This window comes from Stylophora pistillata, chromosome 13 (assembly GCF_964205215.1).
Source record: "Stylophora pistillata chromosome 13, jaStyPist1.2, whole genome shotgun sequence".
In the NCBI taxonomy this organism is placed as follows: domain Eukaryota; kingdom Metazoa; phylum Cnidaria; class Anthozoa; order Scleractinia; family Pocilloporidae; genus Stylophora; species Stylophora pistillata.
In genome coordinates this window covers 5,753,512-5,781,194 of record NC_142531.1, presented here as the reverse complement: position 1 = coordinate 5,781,194, position 27,683 = coordinate 5,753,512, and the positions used below count along the sequence as shown (strand labels likewise).

Here is a 27,683-nt window from a genome sequence, read left to right as displayed (position 1 = left end):
CGGTTCTTAGTTAAATGTCCTTATGAAAAGCTTTTCGTTTGTAAAGAGATTCGAGTTGAAGTGGCGGTCTCTTTTCATTAGACACAAGTTTTTACTGAACGGAACTCATTTGATCGACAAAATACAAAGCGGCTAATGGGCGAAAGAACATTTCAGCAAAATACGCAGCTAAAGAAAATGTGGAGAGCGGCTGTTTTCTTTTTTTTTTATGGCTCTATATTCTAAACTTTTTTAAGCCGTGAGTGCGATAATTTTTCATCTACGAAATCTCCTCTTCGCAGTTCATGACTTTCACATATTCCCTTAGGGGTAAAAGCGGCACATTTCAATTGATTACTCTGTCTGTATCAATTTTTCTTCAAAATACGATTTAATTTCCAGAATACGAAATGTTACTTAATTCAGCTGACAACTTCAACTTTGTTTCATTTTGCGATAAGATCTCAGCTAATGTATTATTGTGGTCTTACATTGTACTTACTGTGCGCAACCAACTTCATTCAGGTTTCATGTCCCATTTTGGGTGTCTCGTTATTTGTATTTTGACGAGCCCGTAGGGCTCGTCAAAATACGGCACAACTCGTAAAAATACTCAGCGATACTACACAACAAAACGTCTAATAAGATATATTTATTGAAACCTTTGATTCAACAGTCACCTCAGCCGCTACCTTGTTGTCAAGTCAGTCCACACAACTTTTTGAGCTATGTGTTTTTGTCACACGATTGTATTCCGATGATTCCACTTATATTTGGTTTATGTTATTCAATTCTAAATCAGATTCTCAGCTTTGGGAGTCTTGATACGGAGAGGAGGAAAGAGAACCAAGAGGACTAAGTATATTTGGATCGACGACAAATGTCAGCGCAATTCGTTAAAAAAAAAAAAAAAAAATGAAGAAACAATCATAGTGGTATTCACTGTCCTTCTTATTGTCGAAGCTGTTCTGAAATAAGCTCTCTCGATCTCTGCGGTCACCTGTACAAAGCACCGAGTGAAATTCTCATGACAAAAACGTGAAATGCACCGCTTACGAGAATTAAAATTCAGTTTATGTGAGAGTCCGAGTTTATTACCCCATCTGTACATAAATCTGTCTGTTCGCCTATCAAAGATCTCAGGTTTAAGTTTCTTATCAGTCTCTATTTCTATTTTCTCGTCTGTTTCCTAATTTCGATCTCCTTTGAAGACTCAATACAAGTGTTACGGTGTACGAATTACTCACATTCTTCCCACCGAGACAATAACGTTCAGTTGCCGCATGTGCGGCCAGAATACATTGAAACCTGTTTGCCAATGATACGGCGGCTATCATCCGATGCTTTTGTGTTTCCCGTGTCTCATTAATGACGAAAATTCCCCGCGAAAAACATCTCGCCAGGAAAGGAGGTTTGACAATCGAAATGCACAGCAGCAGAATATTACAACCGTTGAGAGTGACAGAAGTTGAATGGAAATTACTGAATAATACATGCAGCTCGATAAAAGTGAAACAATTTATTTCTAATCGTAGGCAATGAAAAATGAAAATTGTGAGAGTAGAAATCGTGTGGCGAAATTCTGCCCTGGGCCTTGAAAAGCAAATAGTTTCCCTCTGGTATGCCACAATAATAAGCCATTGAGCTGAAAGATGAAATTTCTTAAAGATGTTTTGATTAAGGTTAGTATTACACTTCTTGTATCTGTTTGACATGATGCGGTCATTCCGGATCAGTCGTGATCAACCTTAATTGTAAAATCAAACAGAGTAATCGTGATATTCGGAACATTCGTTCAAGAGCACTTACGATGTCAATTTGGATCTGAATCCGATATCATCTTTTATGCAAGTATCCTATCTTGGTTTCATTACTCATTTCAGATTTAGATTTCATTACCAGAGAATTTTCAGTAACCTTCTGTGACGTGAAAACTGACATAACAGCAATAAAAAGAGGGACGATGTTGTTTGATATCGATGAATAACTGCTTCAGGTATTTCACTTGCAGAAAACTCGCAGGTCAAGTAGAAGACACCTCCATTTAATTCGTATAGATCAAATTTTTGGCCATGATCTACAGAGATAAACAAAATAATTTTGTGTTTCCATCCGCGACTGTATGGTAACTTTTTTATTATTATTATTATTCTACGCAATCGTGTTTGCAATACCTCCCTCCACTTAAGCGCGTCAATCATATGCAACGTTCTTTTAATATTTAACGAGATGGCAGTATTCATATCGCAAAACTACATTTATAACTTCAGTTCATCATCAGAACGAAGTGAGAAAAACGCGGGAGAAAATGATTTCTTGTGACATTTCTGGATTGTTTTTCAGCTTGTTCTTCAGTGTAGCATTGTTTAAAGTTTAGCCGTCGCTCATTCTTTTCGACAGTCTTTCGTTATGCTGTAAATAGTGGCCATACCCATCTGTTAGTTCGTCTGTAACGTCTGAAAGGTTGATACATCGACCATTTACTATTGCAGAGAGGTTTCCACGTACTCTTCAGAACCAAATGCCCGAGAAAATAACGGCGTTGTTTATGAAACAGGTTAGTAAAACAAGTTTTTATTTGTTTGATATTTTTCGAGTTTGACTCAATCGCTTAAAGGCACGTTAGAGCCAGGTCTGTCGTTACTACTGAACTAGAAATAACTGAGGAATTATTAATGTATGGAAAAGGTATGATGCAAGATTCCGAGTGGAACTAAGTGGATTCAGGGAGAATGATTTAAAAATGCTTAATCCCAGCCCTCGCGCCCCGCGGTCAGCGACTTTGTCGTTTGCCCACGCAAACAAGAACACTACAAGCTAAGGTGAAGTTTAGATCTGTAAAAAAAGGAAGAAGAGGACCAAAAACCAAGGTCGTATTAGTTATCCCTTATGTAGGCATTTATTTAGGTTTTGGTCAACCAATGATTTTCAGAGTGAGGTAATTTTACACGTCCATTATAGTTATTAACAAATACTAAACTACTTTGACTAAAATCGAAAGTCCATTGTAATCGATTTTCACACACAGAAGTAAATGGGGAACTCTCATCTCAATCTTAAGATTACCGTCAGAAAGTAGACAGAATTTTTCAAACTACCCATTGAAAGATACTCAAAATTATTTTGCGATTTAAAATGATTGGCGTTTTAAGTGACATGTCTGGTTGTGTTATTGCGAATATTCAAAACAGGTAGAAATGTAATTTGGCGAGGAGGTTCTATTTAGACTCCCTGCTGAGTGTCTTTTATCCTCGGATCTTCAACAACAGTTGTTTCGTCGTTTTACATAAACCAGCTGATCAGCATATTGCCCTAATCTTCGCTTAAGACTTATCTGAGATAAAACATCCCTTCACCATGGTACAGTCTCTCTTGAAAAATTATTTCTGGCATTTTAATTCGCCCTCACTGTTGCTTTAGCATTAATTTTTGTCCTTCGTTATTATTTTATGTTATTGAGAATCGGGTGTGATTCAAAATTTGTTTTGATGCTTTGATGTCAAGCTAGTCGCTTTCCATCGAAAAACGTGTTTGAACTTTGCCAGAAAAGAAAAAATCTTACCTTTGCAATTACTCCATGGTTACTTAAAGCATCGAATTAAAACACTTGCTGCCTCTTTCTAATAATAATAATAAACAATCTTTAAGGAGGAAGCGCCCGTCACGTAAATACGTGGTTTTCAGAGAGGTCCTCCGTAAAAATAAAAAGTATTAAAAGCTAAAATAAGAAATACAAATGTCACAGATCTAAAACGGCGTATATCTAAAGTTTTATCCATCATTTAAATATTTATCCATTAAGAATCTTGTAAGGGTTTCCTTAAAAATTTTGCATGGCATTGGCCTTCTTAAAAATACTGGGAGGGACATCCAGTCATTTATAAAACGGAAGTAGGACACCCTCTTTCCGCATTCCGTTTTAGGTTTAGGCAGTCTAGGTAAGTAGCCATTTCTAGTGTTGTAGCCATGCGAACTTCTCAATGTCGATTTAAAACTTTCAAAATGTTGCGGAATGTCTCCTTTGATTGCATTTTCTACGGTGGTGCAACGATGAAATAGACGTCTTCCAGCCAGAGGGAGCCAATTTACTGCAATAAATCGTCATAAGCCAACTATAGTACTGTACCAGCTAGACGGTAATTTTTTTTTCGGACCAGATACTCTTAACGCTATAGACGAACCCTTTGATCTTGGCTAAATATTGTGAGGTAGTTTGGTTTTATCCACAGTGTTGATGAGGTAAATTGGCCACCGCTGAAATTTTCTATCGCTGAGGCTTCGAGAGTTAACCCTTCGTCAGAACTAAATACTGCAAGCCCATTTTAGTAAAGTCAGTGCTAAACTAACGTATGATTTATTCCTAGCCGTCGTTGTATGGAAAAGTTTCAGCCTTTTCCACATTTTTCTCCGCGCTAAAAGGTTGTACTGTTTTTGTATGAGGAATTACCGTTCCTCAAAGATTGTGATTGTTCGTTGAATGCCTCAAACTACACGATCGAAACTCATTCCAATAAAAATCAGTTTAAAAGTTATGCTCTCGATTTGGTAAAAAGAGAAAAAATAATTTGAACTTACGACCGAGACTGAAAAAAGAACAAGGCCCTTTGGATATATTCATCAAGAGCAGCCGAAATATTCCTCTGCTGTTTTATTTTCCAGAAGTAATCTCGTTAACTTTGATATCGGCCTTTCTTCCTACAATGTAACACACAATTTTTTGGTTTCTGCGCTGTCGACTTGGACAGGCCAGCCACGTTCCTTACATGCAGCATAGAGATATGGTATTTCGAGTAATCGGTGGCATGTTAAGCATAGAGTGCATGTCAAGCATAGAGTGCATGTCAAGCATAGAGTGCATGTCAAGCATAGAGTGCATGTCAAGCATAGAGTGCATGTCAAGCATAGAGTGCATGTCAAGCATAGAGTGCATGTCAAGCATAGAGTGCATGTCAAGCATAGAGTGCATGTTAAGCATAGAGTACATGTTTCTACGATATAATGAAGGCACAGAATGTTCCAGTGCAATGTATACCTTCTCAGCGATCTTTTTCTACAGAAAGAAATGTTCATATGTTATCAGACTTATGTTGCAAAAAGTAACTTATGAGAGCTCTAAACGATGAAATATGTCAAGTCGATCCGTCGTTTTCAAAACCAAAATTGCTATTGGATAAAACTGAATGACGGTAAAGCATCCTCATTTCTAAGTATTGACCTTCTTCCGTAGGGACCCATCCACAAAATTAAGTGTAGCTTTTGTTATTCAAACACAGAAGGTTTCGAAGCGGTGGGAATCTAGAGAGCGGGGTGTGTCGATGCAATTTTCAGAATCACTTAGTGGAATTCGAAGAATCACTGATCCAATAAATTTGAGGGGAATTAACTTTCAAAATGTTGGATATTCTGAGGCCGAATCAGCTAAAAAAAGTCAGCGAGAGAGAAACTAGGTACTGAAGACGCATCTTGAAGACTGAGGCCGCTTTCATAGGCCACTTTCATAAATGGCTGCCAGATCAATATTCTTTGTCTAAATTTAAATTAGCCCTACTGGCCTCGTTCTCCAGTACAAAATTCAAAAGAATACATTATCTCAAGCGAGGCCGGTAGGGCTAATTTAATTTTAAACAAACGAATATTTATACGGCAGTCATTTATGAAAGTGGTCCATTGAGTTCGATAAACGCTGATTAGGCGTCATAGCCAAAGTAAAGCATGACGTGGGATCAAGCTTGGTTCTTAAAAGAAACATACAGCTGCTACTTGATAAATAGTTCCTAGTTCCAGCCACTTATCTTTTGAAACTTCTTGTACATGGACTACCGAGAAAATTGGTTTTGTCATAGACTTTTGTTTATTCTGATGTCTTTGTTTTATGTTGTTGTGGGTTTTTAATATTTCCAAAGTTTTTTTTCTGCCAGTTTACCACGGTGATAAAAATAAATATAATAAATGATAAATAATAAATGAATAAATAATAGACAAATAATAATAAATCACGAAACTCAGAATTCTGACCTCATGAAAATACGTGTAAGTTAGTGACAGGGTAGGAAAAAATATTAGAACATGATTCATAGATAATGAATATCTGTGCTTTTGTGCAGTAGTTTTGCAACTGTTCACAATTAAAACGCTGAACATGAGAGAATGATGGAAAATCGTCCTACGTGCTTTTACCAAGCAGACTTTAATCGAGTTTTGTGAATACATTGCGAAAACACTTTCAAAACACTTGTGCCTAAGTGAGTAATTCCCTCACTCGGCAATTACTTTCTTTGTCGATGGGGTTAGCAATTGTAAGTCCCTCACCACGCTATTCCCACGTGAACAAAGGTATTCACAGGCGTTGCATTATTTATATATGCAGTTCATGTTCCATCTGCGCTCAGTTAGGTTAAGCACGCAAGTCTAAAACAAAATATAAACTGTCGCCATTTTATTATCGGGACTGAGATGACGTGAAAAGATATCATAAGAGCTGGTCGTGGTTGATTGACCTTATTTTCTAATCAGATATTGTGGTGCAAGTCGCGTTTTTTGTCAAAATAACTACCCTGATTTAAATCTCACATGTGTAAATAATTCATATGATGTAAAATAGTTACGAAATAATTCCTCGTTAAGCAAAAGTACCTTATCTGGGAATGGCTGAGTGCTAATAACGTTTAATTAAAAACAAAACAAAACAAAAATAAGTTCACTACTTGGATGCTTTGTATGATGACTCGACTCATTTCTTGAACTGCTACAAAATATTCCGTTGCGTTCTTGTAGTCATCTTTCCATGAGATCCTTCTTCTTTTTGATAATCTGAAATATCTATTTACCAAAGAGCATAGCTTTTTTTGTTTTGTTATTCTTTGATGATTAAACTAGTTTCAACACAGTATTAAGAAGGAACTGGTGTGACACTGATTTTTCCCCCGATTTGGCCATTGAACTATTCGAGTAAGTGGTAGAGGCCAAACTTAAGCTTAGATAAACCAGAAATTAAATCTCTGCATCCAACAAAAGTTCTCCAAGTTGTTTTCCCAGGTTAATGATTCTTGCGAATGTTGAAAATGCAAACCTAATTAATGTGCCTCGAGGCTCTACAATTTGCTTGCTTTGAGCCGTTACTTCGATGTCAGTTCGCTTGGAAAGGACGATCTCAAAATGACAAGTTCCAAGAGAGTTATGCGTCAATGAAAATGTAACTGATTCACATGCAGCGTTTTACTCCATTTGTTACTCGATGATAGCTATGTTATGTCTCGGAAACATTGGAGAAAACCGATGACCACGACTAAAACAAAGGTGTTTTTCTAAAAACAGTTTTTGTCAGAAAGATTTTACCTATTTAGAGTCAACTAACAATTTCTGTAGGACATTCGCTCCAACAGACAACTGATATATCAAAGTACGACATTTATGATATCCCTAAGATAAAACAAGCTGTGAAACCCTTTTTCATTAAAGAATGTAGGGAGTCTGGTACGCATTGAGAACGAGAGACAAGCGGAAAAATTAAAGCAAAATTGATTAAAATAATCGAATATTTGTACCCTTTTGTTAAAAAGCATTTTTTGTAACTGTTTCCTTCGGGGATAAAACAACAAAGAGTGGCAGGTGATTCAATGGTCTGGGATCGAATGTTTGATATATGCAAAGCTCTTACTTTATGTGATAATGAATAATTTCATATTTATTGCTGTTATTACCAAATTAATTAGACCCGCTCGCGTAATACTTAGCATAGGACCTTCGTGATCGTTCTTGATCTTCCGCCGTTTTCGCCATATAGCACTTTGCAAACACTGAGACAAATATGACAGATATCAATCGTCTAAGCCCGATTTGAAGACCTTTAAGGAGATGATACTCGAAAGGAAGTCAAACCGAAAGCGTCTTCTGATTGTGACTGGACCCGGCGTCAGTCATGAATTATTATGGTGAACACAAACACAAAGACGAAGCCCTGGAGAAGGTACGTATCGTTTCAGTAACAGGAAGTAACAGCTACTAAAACGCAGTTTATCGAGATAAGTGCGCTAAGTATTTATTCAGTTCAAATTCTTCAGAGCTTTCGTATATCTGCACCTGACTTCACTTTCCTGTTAAAACCTAGTTATCGTCCAATACTGTTGTTGTTATTATTACATTTGCCCTCTTATTTATCTTATTTCATTGGGAAACAAAATCAAGATTCTTTTGGGAACAAAATCCTTATTTCTTTATTTAGTGATGTTCGCTAAGCTTCAAAATAAACAAGTCGCAAGAAACACCGGAAATTTTTTTTCCGCTACATTTTTTACTGGACCGCTCGCCTGACACAAAGTCGATTTGATTTAGCTCTACATGTAACGTTTAAAGACTTTGGAGAGCAACACATCTCCAATCCTTCAAAACATATTCACCAAACATTTAGCGACCAAATTTAAAGCGGTGCGTTGATTATACTTGAGAAATAAATTAAAGAATTATTTGCGGTATGTCAAAAAGGTTTCCAAACAAATGTTTTTATTTACTAGAAAAGAAAGTTCAAGAGGGTTCCGACTCGATGTTAATTCGAGCAGGTTCTCGAAAGTAGCCTTCACTCAGGACAAAGGGTTTTCATTAAAACACACTACATGAAAATAGATTCACGAAGCAACAAACATATGCTCTCCGTCATCCATGGGATGTGTATTCAAATGTAAAAAAAAAGTACAAACTTAATGTTTGAAAGACGCTCCAGGGCGATTAAGGTTTAGCGAGGTAGTTTCCAGTGGAAAAGTATTTCGTTCGCAACTTGGTGCAACATGACAATGAATTCGTTTAACAGTGCAATTAACGATCGATATTTCTTTGAATAGCACTCTAAACCAGTTTCAAGTTAAGGCACAATATCAAATTTTATCGATTTTGATCTTTTTGTTATGGATAGATGAAAACCCTTTGAGTCAGATATGACAAATTGCGATTTTTTTTCCTTCTCAGTCGAAACGATCGCGAGTTGTACGACAAATCTATGGGAAGGTTGACATCATCCAGTTTTTTCCGATTCTGTCTCTATCTTCTAAAGTCTTAAAAACCGAAATGAAAGGCCAAATAGGTACTTAGATATTCATCCCGTGTCATCTGCATCGTCGCCTATAAGTAGCGTTGTCTTGACAACCACCTTCGTTTTGGATTAAAGGTGGTGTGAAATAACCTCTATGTTTATGAAAGATTGACAGCTAAAATACGATCAATTTTTGCAATGATTAATCGACTTCTTTTACAATCGAAATCTCAGTGAAACAGTCACATCTTCCAGGTTACGTGACTACGATCCAACCCGAACCTCCCTCGAAATGATATCATGCAGTGCGCAGTGGGAGCACCTTATCGCACTGGGTTCAATACCTGAAAAAGGCAAAGTAACCTTCACTAATTTGCATGTCAGGGGAGCAGATCATAAAACTCGACAGATCATAAATACTTCAAAATCCCACCATCCAGACAGACTGTTGTAAACCAAATAATATTGTGTTATTATAGCTCTACTTGCGCGTCAATTGACTGAAGAAGAAGAAAAAACGAGAAAGTTAAAGTAATCTCCGCGAATTTTGAATACTTTTAGTGATGTGATGGTGATAGCCCAACAGCTATGTGTTTTTTGGTAACAAAGCTGAGAAAATTCCCTGTACTTAAACCTCCCTGGATCGTCCTCCACACACAGCTGAGCTGGAGCAAAACTCCAGAATAAAGCCGGGGCAGATGAACTCGGCCAAATTGACCATCATATCAGAGTTATCCCCTCTTTTCATCCATAGGATATGACTTCAGCAAAATTTTATTTGAGAAACTGTCGGCAGGTAGCTTTTCATGCTACACTTATAGACTACTGGGCAAAGGTATAGGCCGAGAAGGACTGGGAAACAAAATTGACAGGAATGTTTCATCTAACTCCCTAAGGAGACCTAAACGCTGCAGTCGTAAGGAAGGGACAAGTAGAAGGACAGACGAAACAAAATTGAAATTGACCGAGAAGGACGGGGAAGCAAAGTTGACAGGGAATTTTTAATCTAACTGCCAAGAAAGACCTAAACGCTGCAATCGTAGGGGAGGGACAAATAGACGGTTATCATGTCTTTTCACGTCGCTGCTGTGATATCCCTCATTGACGTATATTTTGTGCGCTTGTTTTAATCTAAAATTGAATCTCTTGAAAGCCAGAACGATGGGGTAGTTTCGAACACCCCAAGTGAGGCTAATACGCGTGTTTTGAGCCCTCAAAGAACACCCTCGTAGATGTTATTTAACAGTCTCCTCTGGGGTGTTTCGTGATGAAATAGTAACCCATTAACAAAATTAGAGTGCCTAATTTAAGGCCCATTTTAGCATAATTTTATAATTGGTATTTGTACAAAATCTTTGAAGTATTTTTAAGAGTAAAGTACGCACTATTCCTGGATCTATTATAATCGTATGAAGAAGTGATCTTCTACCACATGATATGTTTTCTTCTGGCGAAGATTTTGCAAGTATGCGCATGAGCTGGTATAAACCAACTGAGAACTCCAAAGCCTAATGAATATATTACAATTTAGATTTGCCCCCTGGAGCGGTTACCTGCAGATTCGATATGTGGCCAGGATCACTGCTGATACCCTATTCTAAAATGGGATACTAATTTATTTCAACTAGCTGGGAATCAAACTGAAAGTATACTTTTTCACAGCATGCCACTTGTCAGTTTTGCTACATAGTTACAGTCTATTTTGATGTATACAATTTTGCTATCCCAAAATTTTTAGCCAAAGTCGTTATGAATCATTAGCTACAGAGCAGAAAGCACTAAGTAAATTGACGGGTTGTCGTCAAGTTATTTGTGCTTAAGCAAATCTATAATGCTCGTAGACAAAGAGAAAAAATAAGCGGGTATCAGGGCACCAATGGAAGGAAAAAGTCTGTAAGTAACACAGGTTTCCGTGGAATAACAAAAATGTTTATCATTACAGATTAAGGTATTCTATAACTCAATATGTATCTATTTTTTAAACGCTTTACTTTTTCGACGCTTCTTTTGTTATATTATTTCATGGTTTTCCATACACTGCTACGGCTATCTAATCTTTTCCTTTCTCTTTTTATTGCTTTTTATATTCATAAATTTTTTTGACATTTTGTATTCAAAAATCCTCTTGGGAATTGAAGAAAGATATTTTGGGTTTTTTTTTTTTTTCACAGAATACTCTCTCAGTAAATAAATTGCTTAAGCTTTGGGAGAGTTTCCGAAGGCTTTCTTCTGACCTTAATAGTCTAAACGTATCTATTATCGTTGACAAGAGAACGCTGTTTAACTCACAGTTCGGCTCATCAGATCAAGACGTTTGCCACTTTGAAGGAAACTATTTCTTTGAAATAATAATGATACTCTCTAGTTCTTGCCATAATTCCATATAAGTCCAACATTGTAAAACATAATATTTTTTCGTCATAAGATATTTCCTAAGGCAAAAAACTGGCGTTTAGAAGTAAAATGATTGCCAAGAAAAATTGAAAATAAAAACATGTTCCAAGTACCTGCTAACAGGCCACCGCTAACAGGTATTTCAATATTTGGATAGTATGTGGTTTCACCGCGGGCATTTGGGTCCAATAATTTTAGTTGTCAGAGCCCGTTTTTGCGCACGAGGAGGAAAGACTTTCGAATATTACCTTCAATGTACGCTGTTTTCACCTGAGAAAAATGGATCGCATGAAAACTGTAAGATATGGGCTACGTTGCTGTTTTCCTATGAAAATTTATCGTCACTTAAGGGAGGATTATTACAGTACTGAGGCAATTAAATTTTAACATTGGAGTACCTCAGACAAGGCGACAAGTTTAACGAACAAACAAGGTCGATTAAATGTTTGCGTAGGTTTATCAGTGAATCGACGTTTATACTTCTCATTACAACTTCCAGGTAATGTTCTCGTGTACGCTGCTTCCCTGTTCACCGACCCGAAAGCAAATTGCGAGAGAAAGGGAAAGGAAGAAGTCGCTACAGAAAGGCAAGGATCGCTACAATATTGTAAAAGGCTTGGTAGAAGGAGTCGATGGAATTTCCTTTGAAAGTGTGCTAAAAAGAAGACATTACCTACGAGCAAGAAATAACTATCTCATTTTGGAGCCCTTTGATGACTCTGAAAACTACAGTAAGTGATTAAGACGTGTTTGATTTATGTTATTTATAGTAAAAATCTTCAATAAAAAGATGCAACATGAACTCAAACTTAGCTGAAGTAATAGGCTCTGAAAAGTACTTGCTGAGCTCGTTGGATGCAGCTGCGACCCAACGCCCCAAAACGTGCGAAATGCAACCAAAATACCTCTTATTTCACCGTAGGTTTTTTACGTTAATTTTTTACCAACACATTGTATTCCTCAGACGTAAATTGAAAATTTCCTACTGTTACTTTGTTGTTGTTTTTTTTTCATTTATATTTTGAATTGTTGACAGTCAAGCTGAGCAGTAATTACGAAAACTCGTCAGCAATTGTGAAAAAGCAAGTGGAATAACTCGGAGAGTGTAGTTTTTCGCATTTCGTCAACTCTTCTTGGCCAGCAAAGCCAGAATCGATTCTGTGATGATAGCTTGAGAGCTCTTTTCGGCAATGTTCATGTGAATGTCAAAACGACGTAGGCCATTGGGCTGACGATTGCAATTTTATCTTCCCTAGTTTGAAAAAAATTAAGTTTGATGCCAAAAATCCCTGTCATTTATTTAGAAGTCGACCACTAAAGAAATGGAAAGGGTCTTCTTCGTTGCTGCTTGCATTTCCAGAGTTCAAACAGACATATTGCGTACCACGTTTTATATTCTAATTAGGTATTTAATGCATTCGCTTCGTAATTATTCCTCCACGAGCATTTCTTATCTTATCTAATTTCCAGGAGCACCCCATATACTCATACAGTACCTATTATGTCACGTGATCATTGTCTGTCACTATGTTACACCTTTCTATCCATCCCACCATACATAGCTGTATTGCTAATTATTTTCTGTCCCTTTATGATTCCGTGGATCGGCGAGAGGTTCTATCTGATTTAATTTTTCTATTTTGAATTTTACTCTAGCTTAAAGCCTCACTTGAGGCCATTAAACATTTTCAAAATGTTACAGAAGGACAGGATGAAACGTTACACGTAAAAAGAATTTTTAGTATCAAACCGGGCCCTTTTGGTAACCGGCGGAACTGTTCGCAAGACTCAGTGCCAATCCGATAAAATTATAACTACCAATCATGGTGGCCATTATTGACAAGTTTTAGAAGTGATATTTATCTCTTTTCTACCGAACTCCTACAGCTATTTTGTCTGGCTAAGGCGTCCCTGCGTTAAAGTGGTCCCAGCCCAATTACATTTATCCTTCTGAACACACTCTTTTATTTGTGCTTAACAATAAAATTTTCTCTTAACCCCCCTCCCCAGCTCCCCTCCCCCAAACTTTAGAATCAATAAATTTCGTTTGCCGTGGAAAGATAGGCCAAAAACCCAGTAAACCAGCCGGCGAGCGTTCAAAAGTTGTCCATTATTAAAACTAGCGTCAAGTTGCCTTTTTCAAAGGACGTTCAATTGGTGATTTTATTTCATTCATCTACGATAAGAAAGGACGCGTAACACAAGATAAGTTTAGCTCTTAAAGGCAATTGAAAAAAAAACTTGTTAATTTTCACCAGTAAGGGTTCTTTATCTGTCATATTTATTTATTTATTGATAGAATTTCTGCGGAATTTTCAAACGTGTCACTATTTATTTAGAGAGGTATACTCAAATATTTTCCTCCAATTTCGTTTCAGGAAAAGAGAGTACATTTGTTCCCCTACAAGACATGTGGTTTGAGGGATATTTTGCATTCGAATCGCTTTTGAATCCGGCACATTTTATTCGTAGACGTGGAGAGGAACTGCGTCTGCAGAAGTACGAGAACTCTCACTTCTTTAAAGAGGACTCAAGCTTCAAGTTAACGAGAAAGAGATGTATGGGTAAGTGAAATTCTTAAGGGGAATCGACTTCGTATCGAACTTCCGATACCGAGAAAAAAACTCAGTGATACTTTGCACCATAAATCGTTGAGAATGATTAACTATGCATAGAAGGAAGTGACTATGACATCCAAGTAAGATTTCCAGACAGCTCCATACAATTGTACAACTAGGCTGTACTCCCAAAGGCAATTTATTGTCTATGCCATTGTTCTCTTTATGATCCAAGAACTGAATGAAGGGGCAGGGCGGAAATATTACCAAAAATCTTTACTCGGCTCATAGTCATATTAAGCCAATACTTTTAAAACTTTTCCAGTTTCGTCGAGAGAATTTAACTGCTACAAGTTGCCAAAAAATAAACGGAGCAACCCTATTTAGTATATCTACATAAAATTCGCTTACTCACAAAGAAGTGATAAACCTCAACAAATTTACATCAAAACCAGCATATTTGTTTTGATACTGAAATAACATCACGCCTTATTAATGAGCGCGGCCATGAAAATTGTTTACTTCAAAAGAACAAGTCAACGAGCGCTGGCTCACAAGCACTGCCAGATATTCTAATATTCTTTAAAGTACTTCCAAAAATATCAAGATCTTAAGCAAAGTATTTTGATGGATAAGAGAAATCCTTGTCCATCACCACCTTAGCCCACAAAAGTTGTCTCGTGGTGTAACACGTATCAATACAACGTGTAATTAAGCTCTTATTGAGCTTAAAATCTGCAGCCGATCGTGTCGTATAATGATTGAAATAGGAGAGACAAGTTGAATGTTTCTTTTCTTACCTTGCATCCAAATGTCTAAAAATTGTCTTGCGAGCTCCCCTTTCTACGAATGGAAACAAATCATCTAAGGAAAAACCTAGGAACATGATTAGAAACGGTTTACGGTTACCGACGCGGCTGCCATGCAGACCAAAAGGGGAAAATGCCACTCGTGGAGACTGGGGATGAAAAGAATGAGTTAGAGGAGTCTCTTCGGTTTCTATTATTACTATCATTTCAATTTTTACAAGATTTTCTTTCCTGGCCATATTTTAAATGAATGACAATTTTTCTGCGCACAATCTTAAATAACAATGTAAATTTATGCTCACAAGCATTATCTTGCAAATTAATTTTCTGTCTTCTGAGAAAGCAATGTTCGTAAACATCCATGGATTGCTTGCCAGCTGGCACTCAACATCGATTGGGAAGGGAGGAAATGGAAGACATCTTTTAGGATTTTTGATTGAATTGTAATATTTTTCTGATAATTCAGACTGAGCTCTGGGTTCTTCTATGATTTCAGCCTGTGTTAAGGAAGGTTCGCGAGTCTGGGCGAGGGCTGAGAAAGGATCTTTCCTTCGCGGTATTGTGACTGCAATGGACGACGACATACACGTACAACTCGAAAATGGAAAGAAAATAAGACACAAGAAAGAGCATCCTGAATGCGTGGTACCTGACGCCATACCACACGTAAGGGAAGTGGACATTGGTACAAGGGTGTTAGCCAGATGGTATAATCGGTTAGACACTTGCTATCCCGGTACTGTAACTGCCATTCGACGCAGTTTCTTTGACATTATATTCGATGACGGAGATAAGGGATGCAATGAGCTTCGAGAGCTAAGAATACTGAGGAAAACTGAGGGCGAAGAAGGTGAGCTAAGACGGCCCGAAAAAACAAATTTATTCTGTCAAACAATAATTTTTATGTATATGTGAACGATCCTTCGCAGTAAAGCACTATTTGAGCAATAGTGAAAATCAGACCTGAAAAAAATTTCAGGCCTGTACGGGATTCGAACCACTGACCTCTGCGATACTGGTGCAGCGCTCTACCAATTGAGCTAACAAGCCAACTGGGAGCAGGCCATCAAATTAATTCGACATAAACCCGTAGATGATAAATCAAACAACAACAAACATATGAAACATATGTATGAACTGCGGTTATGAGACGTATATGTGAACGATCCTTCGCAGTAAAGCACTATTTGAGCAATAGTGAAAATCAGACCTGAAAAAAATTTCAGGTCTGTGTTAAGGAAGGTTCGCGAGTCTGGGCGAGGGCTGAGAAAGGATCTTTCCTTCGCGGTATTGTGACTGCAATGGACGACGACATACACGTACAACTCGAAAATGGAAAGAAAATAAGACACAAGAAAGAGCATCCTGAATGCGTGGTACCTGACGCCATACCACACGTAAGGGAAGTGGACATTGGTACAAGGGTGTTAGCCAGATGGTATAATCGGTTAGACACTTGCTATCCCGGTACTGTAACTGCCATTCGACGCAGTTTCTTTGACATTATATTCGATGACGGAGATAAGGGATGCAATGAGCTTCGAGAGCTAAGAATACTGAGGAAAACTGAGGGCGTCGTCCATTGAGCTAAGCTCAATTGGTAGAGCGCTGCACTAGTATCGCAGAGGTCAGTGGTTCGAATCCCGTACAGGCCTGAAATTTTTTTCAGGTCTGATTTTCACTATTGCTCAAATAGTGCTCTACTGCGAAGGATCGTTCACATATACGTCTCATAACCGCAGTTCATACATATGTTTCATATGTTTGTTGTTGTTTGATTTATCATCTACGGGTTTATGTCGAATTAATTTGATGGCCTGCTCCCAGTTGGCTTGTTAGCTCAATTGGTAGAGCGCTGCACCAGTATCGCAGAGGTCAGTGGTTCGAATCCCGTACAGGCCTGAAATTTTTTTTTTTTTTTTTTTTTTCAGGTCTGATTTTCAATATTGCTCAAATAGTGCTTTACTGCGAAGGATCGTTCACATATACGTCTCATAACCGCAGTTCATACATATGTTTCATATGTTTGTTGTTGTTTGATTTATCATCTACGGGTTTATGTCGAATTAATTTGATGGCCTGCTCCCAGTTGGCTTGTTAGCTCAATTGGTAGAGCGCTGCACTAGTATCGCAGAGGTCAGTGGTTCGAATCCCGTACAGGCCTGAAATTTTTTTCAGGTCTGATTTTCACTATTGCTCAAATAGTGCTTTACTGCGAAGGATCGTTCACATATACGTCTCATAACCGCAGTTCACACATATGTTTCATATGTTTGTTGTTGTTTAATAATTTTTATGTTTACCTTAAGAGCGTGTTGATCATAGTTATTATCGCTATCAATTACATGATCATTATCGACGTAATTCATTGACTTGTTGTTTTGAGAACTTTGTGTCAACACGCCGCGGAATAGTCATGTAAATTCCCATAGAGAACAGTGAAAGTCCTCGAACATTCGGCTGCACAATAAGGCAGCATTAAAGCCATTTCGGATTACTTACTGAATAATATTTGTTAGTATAATTTCAGAGCCGAGCAAAGAGTTTCCAGCAATCTGATTGGTCGAGCGGTTCGTTATATGACGCTATATAAACCGCTCCACGCGGTTTATATAAAATTTTAAAATAAAATGTTAATAAATGTTACTAAAATGTTATGATTTTAGAAATTTCTCTGTTGTTCAGCTCTGAAATTATACTAAAACAAGTATTCGCCTCAGGTTCGGTGAATATTGTCGAATAATCCCCTCGACTTCGTCTCGGGTATTATTCGACGATATTCACCGAACCTGAGGCGAATGATTGTCAATCATTAATTGTTACGTTTCATTTAGATGGCAAATCCGCGCTTCCTCCGTGGTCTTCACTGGACGGGATACCTCGCATCGAAGGAGGGTTATGTATTGACTACGGTGATATCATCACGACCGGCCCCAACTTGCTCAAACGGGAAATCAAAGAAAAAAATACAGTAGAAGATGATATAAGCTCTCCGCGAGATTCGCCCGACGAGGAACGCGTTTCTAGTACTTTGGACAACACTGATGTGACCGAAATAACGCTTAACGGGAACGCGGAAAATCAAATGGAAATTGAACAGAATGGCCATCAAGATGACAACGGTTTTGCAATGGAAAATAACTATAATTACCTTACCCCGGATATTTACGAAACAGAGCCACGAAATCCAAGTCAGGTCAGCGGAAGCTCGAGCGACAGTGGTTACCAAGGCAACAACAGTCATCGCCAAAGGAAAATAGGTGTTTGGAGGGTCACCTCTTGTGAGTGTAGGAATTATATATAGACTGGTAATACGGGATGCCGAATTTAAGGAGAAAAAAATCGCCTTAAAAGATCTTTGGTTATTCCCTCACCATAGCGAGCTCAAGCTTACATTAAAATTTCTAGCATAAATTTTGCTCTTTCAAGCTTGGAGCACCGAAAGCGTCGCCTGAGAGAATAATATTAATTGATTAACTAAGCTTTCTTGGAATCGCATCACAATATTGTCTGTCATATCTTTAAATCGCTCGATTGTCTTCCATCTTCTTTTTTCGTAATTACCTCTATGCACTCTTTCCTCTCTATGTTTACTCCAATTCACTGTATGTTCCTTACTCTCCCTTCCCCACCATATCTAATCTTTCTCTCCTCTGCTATTTTCTATTTCTTATTCTCCAGCTCAACACAACGTGTTCCGCTGTGGGAATAGTAGTCCCCAGTTCCTCTCTCCCCTGAGCTATCTCTCGCACCTGCACGTCCCAGGCCTTTCTGATATTTCTGACGTAAGGCGAAACCTTAGTGAGTTGAGTGTCACTTCCAGTGTCGACAGCGGTTTTAGAGGCAGTGGTCTTTCCTTCCGACTTCGGGATAGGTCTCCAGTCAGATGTAAGTGTACCGAATGACCATTCACGAGCACAGCATGTCACGACCCACAAAGGACCTGTTTGTAATGGATACTGACTCTTGATAGACAGCCGTCAAGCTTTGCACTTTGCCCGAACTGCACTGGCAACCTCTTGCACATCTTATGCAACATTCGCTTCATCTATCTTTCATTGACCGTAATTGTTTTCTGACGACATTGCTCTAAACTATGATTGTTTTTACATGACAAATGTACACCATGAATTTTGGTTGGTAGTGGTAACGGTTCTATGGGAAATAATTCAGAGCCTCTTAGGGATAACGCGAGGTAGTAACTAACTTAACATTTATCTATAACACTGTTTCAAATTATAATGTTTATTTTTTGACTTACGAATAAAACAGACAGTACTTTTTCAGATAGTATGTCTGCTAGGATGAAAAAAAAAAAAAAAAAAAAAAATTCGACCCTATTAGTCTTCTAAAATGGTTTTACTTGTTTGGTTATCATTCGTCCCCAGGTCCCGGTCACGCGGTTCCCGTGACCAAAGTCCAAGAGAATTACTGGGAAAAACAAAAAGAGCAAGAAACCGAGGAAGGAAAGCAGAAAATCGAAAACACAGAGGATTTAAATGGGGAACTTCACACTGGACCGCTGGGTAAGGGGAAAACAGTTATAATTTAAATGTTCTCGAAACAGCTTCTTTTCCATCCTCCATACAATTCCTACTGTCTTCCAGCTTCTTACCACTCTCCCTCCATCTTATCTATCTTTTTCTTCTATCCTTCTCTTTTTAAGGCTTGGAAACAGTTATCTAACCCTTTTCGCTCTTCAATCAAGAAAATGCCACCGCAAAATTAAGCTATTAACAACACCGTGGCTGGTTTCCACTTCAAGAAGAGGGAAATTCTATGAAACTCAACTTGAAAGAGAAGACAATCTCCAAGCTGTTTCATATGTAGACGTAGAACCAAGAAGTCTTTCCGCAAGGGAACGTGGACGCTGTTGAAACACGAAGAAAAACGCCCAAAGAAAGAAACGAGAGAAACTGCGTCTCGATTGTCGGCGATTGTTGAGTCCTCCCCGCCCCTCCAACAACAAAAAGCCAAGTTGAGGATTGCAAAGAAGATAGACAACACAAAATTTGGAAGTCGGCTGAAGTAATTCGATGATATATTTTAACAGAGGAAGATCATAATTTGCACGAATCAAAATAAAAGATTTAAAAGTAAACGAAGGAAATTTGGCAAGAGACGAAAGAGTGTTCATTCAGTGGCACTGAAAACACAATTGCAATTGCACAAATAATTACATCTTGGAAATCATGATGTATCTAAAACGTCTAATTGATATCTACTGTAGATAAAAGAAAAGAATCGCAGAAGGTCTATAACAAGCTCAAACAAGCTTTTTTTTTCCCTTTTTGTTAATCAAGTTCTATCTGTCCGGTAGACGATAATATTCAAACAGCCTTTTGGTTCTATTGGCACAAAAATTAGTATAGCAGAGATGTAAAGTAAAGGAAAGGCTGCGAGCCGACTCTGAATGCCTCTTTTAAAAGTGTTACATGGTTGAAATGCTGAAGAACACTTCGGCATTATTGGGCATCGAAAAATTTTCAAAATTAAGCCCAAGGCTATTCTGACAATGAGAGAAGTATGCGAGAAGAAGACGATGCAGAACTAAAGTTCATTTATTAAGGACGAACGCTTCTATTTAATTTTACCATTTGTCGTCTTTGAAAATGAATAAATAAAATATACGTTTGCACAATCTCAAACCACTGAGATTGGAAAATTTCGGAAAATCTAGGCATATTATTCAATAAAAACAAATAATATAGCGAACGTTTTTCCAAAGTTTTTGCGTCTCCATAAAATACAAAACTTGAAATATAAACGAATAATAGTTTTCAATGTAGGTATTAGGTCGACGAAACTAGCACTGGTCTGTCTTACTGTGACGTATAGTTAACAACAATCCAGGTTAAAACTCAACCCTCTCAAATATATCTGCCGCAATGTAAGTTAAAGAACGCCTGCTCACGCAAAGAATCATTATTGTGTCACAGAAAACCGGAGAAGGTAACGCAAAATAATTCAGTTGATCGGATATAATTTCAAGTGCATAGCTAAGGAGTAGGGATCTTTAAGAGTTGGCACGCCCTCCTTTTCCAATGAATCGCTTGTACTTCCCCCTCCCCCCCCCCCTCACATGGAGAATGCGTGCTTACGCCTCTAGATCGTTTGTAAAGAAGAACGCAGACGTAAGGTTCAAACATTGTCTTCGTTCTTCGTAGCTTTCTTAAATAAAGAACTAATTGAAAAAATAAACTGTTTTGTTGGTCTTCAAATTGTTTATGTAACTTTGTGAGAAGGATAGAAAAACTCAATGTGATACTGGTGAGCCCAAGATTTAAAGATTTGTCTTTCCTGTTGAAGTCTCAGAAGACCTTGGAAGAATTGTTGGTTAACTCTTTCTCCGTGATGACTCAAACAATTGCGCTGCCAGGAATCTGGAAGCCAGTAGAACAGAGGAACGGTTCCATGTCTAGAAGGAATTTAACCATAATTAATCAAATTCAGATACAACAGATGAGAAGCCGAAAACAAAGAAAATTTGATTAGTTCTGATACAAAACTATACTGTCTAGGAAAACACTATGGAACCAAGTGGATTTACCTTTCACAGGGGTTCTCCAATTCCATACCAAATACCCTGATTTGGGGACAAAACTGACGAACGAGATTCATTGTGTAAAATCTTGTGGAAATAGGAAGGTCCTGCCTAAAAAGAACAAAAAAACACTGTTTTAGAAAATGCACTTCCTATTCCGACATTTTTCAAACCTAGATAGCTTGTAATGAAAGGTTTCTGGCGTTTATGGATGGCTTACAGTGTTCTATTAGTCAGAAATGAAAAGGCCCAACTGAATAAGCAGTTTCTTAAGAGTGTTCCTTAATATCAAAACTCCGCCAGGGGAACTAATGCAAATAAAGAATGGACTGAATTGGCTTGAAAGATGAGATTCTCTATTACTGCTGGACCAATTTGGTTGTCCAATTTTGACAGTCGGTAAGTAAACACCCGGGGTCCTTGATTCTCTTAGGTGTCTTTCATCTTTCTTAAATGTTTAAATACCTTCTCTTCAACGTGCTATGATTTGTGTATCCTATTAGAGAATTACAAGTGAGGAATGGCTCTTTAATGCTAAAGCAAGAGAGAGTCAACTACCTTCCGTATTTAACTCCAAGCTTTCTTGACTCTTGTTTGACTTTCTGGTAGGTTTCTTGCGTTACCCGAAGAACTTCAGTATTTTTTAGGTATTTGGCGAATTTCTGGTACAATTTAGAAAGTGTGCAATTTTTACACAGCACCTCATCCGGTCCAAGCAGTATCATGTAATCTAGATCCTCAAACGAAGCTAAGGTTCCCAGCCACGAATCCCTCATCATAGACTTGAATCTTGTCACCGACACAACCCGAACAGTGGTTTTTCTTCCAACGTCTCTCTCGTAACCCAGAGTGGGCGCTGAATTCAATCTGAAAACACAATCGGCAGTATCTATTTGCGAGCCTGCATTGCTGCCCAGCAGCAATCCAGAAGAGCTCACTAAAGAGCACGTGTTGCACTTGAGAGAAAGTTCGACGGGAATGTCGGGATTCATGGCTAGCATGAAGGAGTGTTTCTCGGCACCAGACCTCTCAGCAATTGGTGACTCGTGAGCCGAAGGAGTCTTCATCACAATTTTTTTAGCGGGAGGAGAGCCAAAGGTGAATATAATAACTATAAAAAATATAATGGCGATGGTTGAAACTGCTGTAATCTTCTTCAATTTTCCCACCGAAGCCTGATGGTACTTGACATTGAGAAATCTGTAAACGAGCAAAGTTTACCATGAGCATGAAAGTCCAAAGCTGCCATTTTCTTAGCGATAAGAAATGCTAAGCTTTATAGACAATCAGCCTTTATCTAAAGATGTATCTAGTGTAGGAATCGAACAGAAAAACGAAATATTATCAGATAGGCTGGTCATCAACCCATCAGCTAAACGTCATTTAGAGCGTCAATCAGTCCATTCGCTCTGACGAAGAGCTAACGCTCGAAACGTCAGCTTTAGAAACACCCTACAGTGGCCAATTTATATCACCAACTCCGTTTATAATTAACTACTATTCACCGAAGTGGAGGTGGTTAGTGGTTGATATTTACCTCGCCGCTTCGCGGCTCGGTAAATATCCACCGCTAACCACCGACACTGAGGTGAATAGTTGTTTTAGTATATACTAAAACAGTGAGATAATATACACCACCGTCATTAATTCGAGTGATTTCTTCGCTTGTCACGGATGCAAACCGGGACGCCATTTTTTCCCGAGTTGCTCGGAGGTAAATAGTAAAGGATATTCTGAGTTTGAATAGCCAACCAGAGCGCGCCTTCAACGCTATCCACTGTTTTAGTATATACTAAAACCAAATAATCGTGTAATGCCTCCCACCGACGCAGCACCACAGTTTCTCTAGAAACTTACTTTCTTTAGTCAGTCAATTGGTTAATAAAACCAGCAATCGATCATTCGAATATGCAATCAATCACTTACCCAATAAGTAGCTTGATGGATTTATCGATCACTTAATTATCTAGTGACTGACTGATGGTTAGAGGGCTTAGATGATGAATGATTGGCTAACTGCTGACTGATTGTTTGAATGATGAGCCGACAAATGATTAACGCAGATCAGACAGTCAGTCGCATAAATTACTGAAAACGTTTGACTAGTTTCACTGGAGGAGAAAGACTATCCTCGTCTAACATATTCTCACAGATGCCGTACGTACCTCCGGACGTCCATGGTTGAGCTTTGGCCATGATCCAGCTTTCGTCTGCCCAAAAGAAATTCATCGAGCATGTCTTCATCCGCTACGCCAGCTGTTCACAGATTTAAGAATTATCTATTTGTAAGTTGCTGATTGGTCCATTTTATGAGTAATTTGGATTTTTTTGTAGCTTGAAATAAGTCTGATGAGAACATAGACAACATCCCACAGGGGTGTTTTAAGCATTCTCTTTGTATTAAGTACTGTTTCTGATAAGGACGATTGTTCTCAAAAGGAATTTAATGAGGAAAAGCAATAATAAAAAAAAAAACTCGAAAAACGTTAACGATCTTCAGTTTGAATGTAGTCGAGGTGACTCGAGGGGAAGGATTAATTAAACTTTAGTCAAAACAATGGCTATACCCCTTGCAAATTCAGTGCAATTTGATCAAGTGCAGCCTGAAAACTAAAAATTGCGATTGGCTTATGGTATGAACTATAAAAAGAACGATCACTTTTCTTTGAACCAAAGCACTCATTTAGGCAATTTCAGGTTTGAGAAAGTTTATATTAGCGCTATTACCGGAGGCAAACTGATATTTAGATGGCGCCCTGAAAGTAATTTTTGTCTTTTAAAGATTAAAGTCTTTTAAGGATTTCCCTTTGGCAGTTCTACGCTCTAAGTAAAATGAATAATCATCAGATTTGGCAACAATATTATCGTACTCTGTGAAATTATCTCTCCTTGCTATTTGTGGTTAGAATCTAACTCCATAGGCTCTTTAGTACGGCCGCTTCCAACACCATCTGAAATGATCTTTAAAGGCCAAGATCTTTTTCATTGATTAACAATCACTATGTAGCCCTTTTATAAACCATTTACAAGTAGTGCTTTTTTACTGCCTGACGAGAGATCTTTAAGTCCTAAGGGTGATCATAATCAGTAATATCCATTCTATCTTTGCTATAACAATTCACTGACAAACTGTTCACTCGGATAAATACTGAAAAATCAGCAAGGGGCATTCAGAAAATTCTCAGAATTGTCTTTCAAAGAATAGTAATATCATCGGACAAAGTGCAGAAATATTACTTCAATCGTTGCATAATTTTGGAGAGTTGTAGCATCCATTCTTATAAGATTTGACAAAACTTTTGAAATAACCTCACGAGTAAAGCTGGTCGGAATTTAATGGCACACAATAAATATTTCCTTCCTCTAAATTACTTATTACGTAGATCTTTATCAAAAGTAAGATCAATCCGGTGTATTTTTCAATATTCAGCCACAGAATATTTCCGTTTGAAACAGAAATCAGTGGGGAAAAAAGAAAGCGAGGATGTGCAATAAGAAGGCGGTCCGAAGTGACGAGGTTAATGACATGTTTACTTTGAAACGAAATGGAAACCATTTCAAATCGATTCAAAGCCAGTAAATTCGCTAATCACAGAACGAGTAGCATGTGAATGGAAGTACACTTTAAGGTCGGCACACACGAGGGGACTAGTCCCTGCGACTAGTCCCAGCGACCAGTTTCATGCGACTAGTCCCTTCGTGTGAACTACACATTTCTGTGGTCGCAGGGACCAAAATTTGGTCCCTGCGACTGGTCGCATGAATTCAAACTGGTTTGAATTCATGCGACCAGTCGCAGGGACTTGTCGCATGAAACAAATGTTTGTCCCTTCGTGTGAACTGTTTGTGCGACTAGTCCCTGCGACTAAACGGTAAATAAGCCAATCGCGGGTCAGTATGATGCGTGACTTCCGGTATTTGTAAACATTGCAGTTTCTATGAATTTTCCCTGACTTCTAGATTTCTACAACTGAAGAATAAAAAACTATTTCTAGTTTTGTAAACATATACAGATGTCTTGGAGCCGTTTTGATGGAATTTTTTACCCTATTTGACTCTGTGTCTGTTAAAAATAAAATAAAAAAAACAAAAACGGAACACGTAAAAGCATGAATAATCCGACTGAATAAGTGTAGTTCGTTTGCGTTGATGTTTAATAGTGCTACAATGAAAGTTACCAAATTTTAACTGCTTTCGTGTAACGCCCCAGACTAAGAAACATCATTTGCCTCTTAATTTTCCTATGTTCTTGTGCAATTGAGTGCCCTCGTGTGAACGCCTTAAGGGACTAGTCCCTGCTACCGGTCCCCTCGTGTAAACCCTTCAAAGACTTGTCGCTGGGACTAGTCGCACGGACTAGTCGCAGGGACTAGTCCCCTCGTGTGTGCCGACCTTTAAGTTCAAAATAATTTTCGTCGTGTTATGACTTTCCCCCCTCTTTATTACATCCAAAGCGAAATCTTCCTATCACAAATGCACTCGCAACTCTCTGATTACCATCATTTAAAATAAATTATCCTCACACAAAAAAATTGATATCAGTAAGTTGGTTTCTTTTCACAAATTTCTGTCATGTAGATATTCTCACTTTTCCTCGATCAGTTCACTGGAAATCGCTGTTTGTAATTGAATTTTAATTTGCCAAATTCTCTGGCAAGAGTCTTTTCCTCTGAATTCACCCTTTTCCAGTCTTATCCTAAAGCAAAGTAAATTGACTTTTCCATAATCGTATCATTTCTCATTTAACGTCAAAATCACATCAAATGAAGTTGATTATGGTGTATTTTCCATTTGCTTTGATTAATAAAGACATGTACTTGCGTCACAAGACAGAATCTCGACAAGAGATAACCTAATCTTGTATACATTGGTGAGAAAATTTCTATGTGGAGTTAAATATATTCAGAAACTAGAACAAACAGAAAATTCGCAGCTACTTGCAATATTATTTTTCTTTTAGACTTTTTTTTTCATCTCGGCAGCACGCCGGCAAAACTTTATCTCTAAAAGGTGCAATACTGCTTTTCGATATTTAAGGTTATCTCATGTATAGCGAAGATAAATCTGATATCGAAAGAGAATCACATTTGAAAGAAAATATTGTCCCCTAATACTCTAAAAGAAGACATTCTATGATAAGGAACACATTTTCCCACTAGGGAATTAAATTGGGCGAACAAAAATTCTTCCTGTTATGCACCCGAGGAAATGAAAATCTTTTCCAGTGGCAAGACTGGAAAGACAATTAAAAAAAAAAAAATAAAATAAAATAAACCACCACCTCTCGCTACAGTTTGCCAGAAATTTGTAGTCAAAGAAATTTTACTGTGAATAACAACAGGGAAAGAAACTTAAATATATGTATAAAGTAATATTTTTGAACTTATTCACTAAGTGTAATTTAGTTTCCTTACAATTGTCAACATTGACAGGGATTGAAAAAGAAACGACATGATGAAATACATGTAACTGACTTGCTGGTAGATCACTTACATATAAGCGCCACTGAAACCACAACAAATCGAGTAAAATGGACCCAGTGTGGCTTTATAAATCGTCTAAAACTGTTTTGACCTCTTTGCTCAATGATTTATGACATACAAGATTACGGATCCGTTGGACAATTTTAGAACCGTGAATTTCGCAGTCACCACGGGCAGAACACGTTCATCACGCCGGGGAAAACCTTTCTTACCGTAATACAGCGGAACATCCAACGGCATTGGGGCGTTTGGCTAATTCGTGACGAAGTAGCGCTCGATCAACGCTCCTCGAGCAGTCACAAATACAACGCTTACCAAAACAGCGAAACAAAACAATCCGTCAAATTTGCATTTGCGAACGAGTGAGAAGGTGTAACGACAATCCAAGATTAATACATTTCTCCTGCGGAAACTGATTTGACGAAAATCTCTAATTGCCACAATAAACATAAGAGCTTGCACTTTTACATTTGGATGTACACCTGTCACTTTCGACGGGAATCGACAAAAATTGCCCGAAAATATCTCGGGGCTGTGAAAAGCGACCGCAAAAAAATTTTTGAAAATTTTCTTGAATTGAGGCGCTACTTTCAGTGATTGCCATTTCTTATTGTAGTGCCGGATGTTTTTCAGGGAAGATAAAATAATCGTGGTTTTCTCTTTTCCGGCAGCTGTTTGTGTTTGATGTCAAATGCATGTCGATTTGCCACTTCACGAAAAAAAGTGAAACAAAATGCTTTCACCTTGTTAAACTTGCGCGTACATCCGGGAATTTTTAATTGCTCATTCTTGTGTCCAGTCTCCTTATCAATAGACCATTGCGAATTTAACGTCGGATAAGGAGAAGTGTCTTCATGAGAGCGGGAAAGAACATTCTGGTGAAAAAGTGGGCCC

The 27,683-nt window shown here is 38.0% G+C and overlaps 2 protein-coding genes across 9 annotated transcripts; one reads left to right on the top strand and one right to left on the bottom strand.

Moving 5' to 3' along the window:
* The first annotated feature begins 1,513 nt into the window (after positions 1–1,513).
* Positions 1,514–20,477, top strand: LOC111337730 (uncharacterized). 6 transcript variants are annotated; one of them, XM_088743308.1, is made up of 9 exons: positions 1,514–1,661; positions 2,472–2,536; positions 11,895–12,126; positions 13,774–13,959; positions 15,259–15,612; positions 17,597–18,043; positions 18,444–18,650; positions 19,151–19,288; positions 19,429–20,477. In XM_088743308.1, the coding sequence occupies exons 2-9, from the start codon at positions 2,501–2,503 to the stop codon at positions 19,446–19,448; spliced, it is 1,620 nt and encodes a 539-aa protein (XP_088599434.1). In that variant the 5' UTR covers positions 1,514–1,661; positions 2,472–2,500; the 3' UTR covers positions 19,449–20,477. The 6 variants fall into 6 exon arrangements, with proteins under 6 accessions (XP_088599434.1, XP_022799814.1, XP_022799818.1 ...); XM_022944079.2 differs by lacking the exons at positions 1,514–1,661; positions 2,472–2,536 and adding an exon at positions 7,697–7,945; XM_022944082.2 differs by lacking the exons at positions 1,514–1,661; positions 2,472–2,536 and adding an exon at positions 10,554–10,894.
* On the bottom strand, positions 20,308–27,397 carry LOC111337731 (alpha-N-acetyl-neuraminyl-2,3-beta-galactosyl-1,3-N-acetyl-galactosaminide alpha-2,6-sialyltransferase). 3 transcript variants are annotated; one of them, XM_022944084.2, is made up of 5 exons: positions 27,002–27,397; positions 23,472–23,562; positions 21,865–22,506; positions 21,313–21,417; positions 20,308–21,180 (listed from the first exon to the last, which is right to left on the bottom strand). In XM_022944084.2, the coding sequence occupies exons 1-5, from the start codon at positions 27,027–27,029 to the stop codon at positions 20,988–20,990; spliced, it is 1,059 nt and encodes a 352-aa protein (XP_022799819.2). In that variant the 5' UTR covers positions 27,030–27,397; the 3' UTR covers positions 20,308–20,987. The 3 variants fall into 3 exon arrangements, with proteins under 3 accessions (XP_022799819.2, XP_022799820.2, XP_088599443.1); XM_022944085.2 differs by lacking the exon at positions 27,002–27,397 and adding an exon at positions 26,800–26,984; XM_088743317.1 differs by lacking the exon at positions 27,002–27,397 and adding an exon at positions 24,177–25,685.
* Between the last annotated feature and the right edge of the window lie 286 nt (positions 27,398–27,683).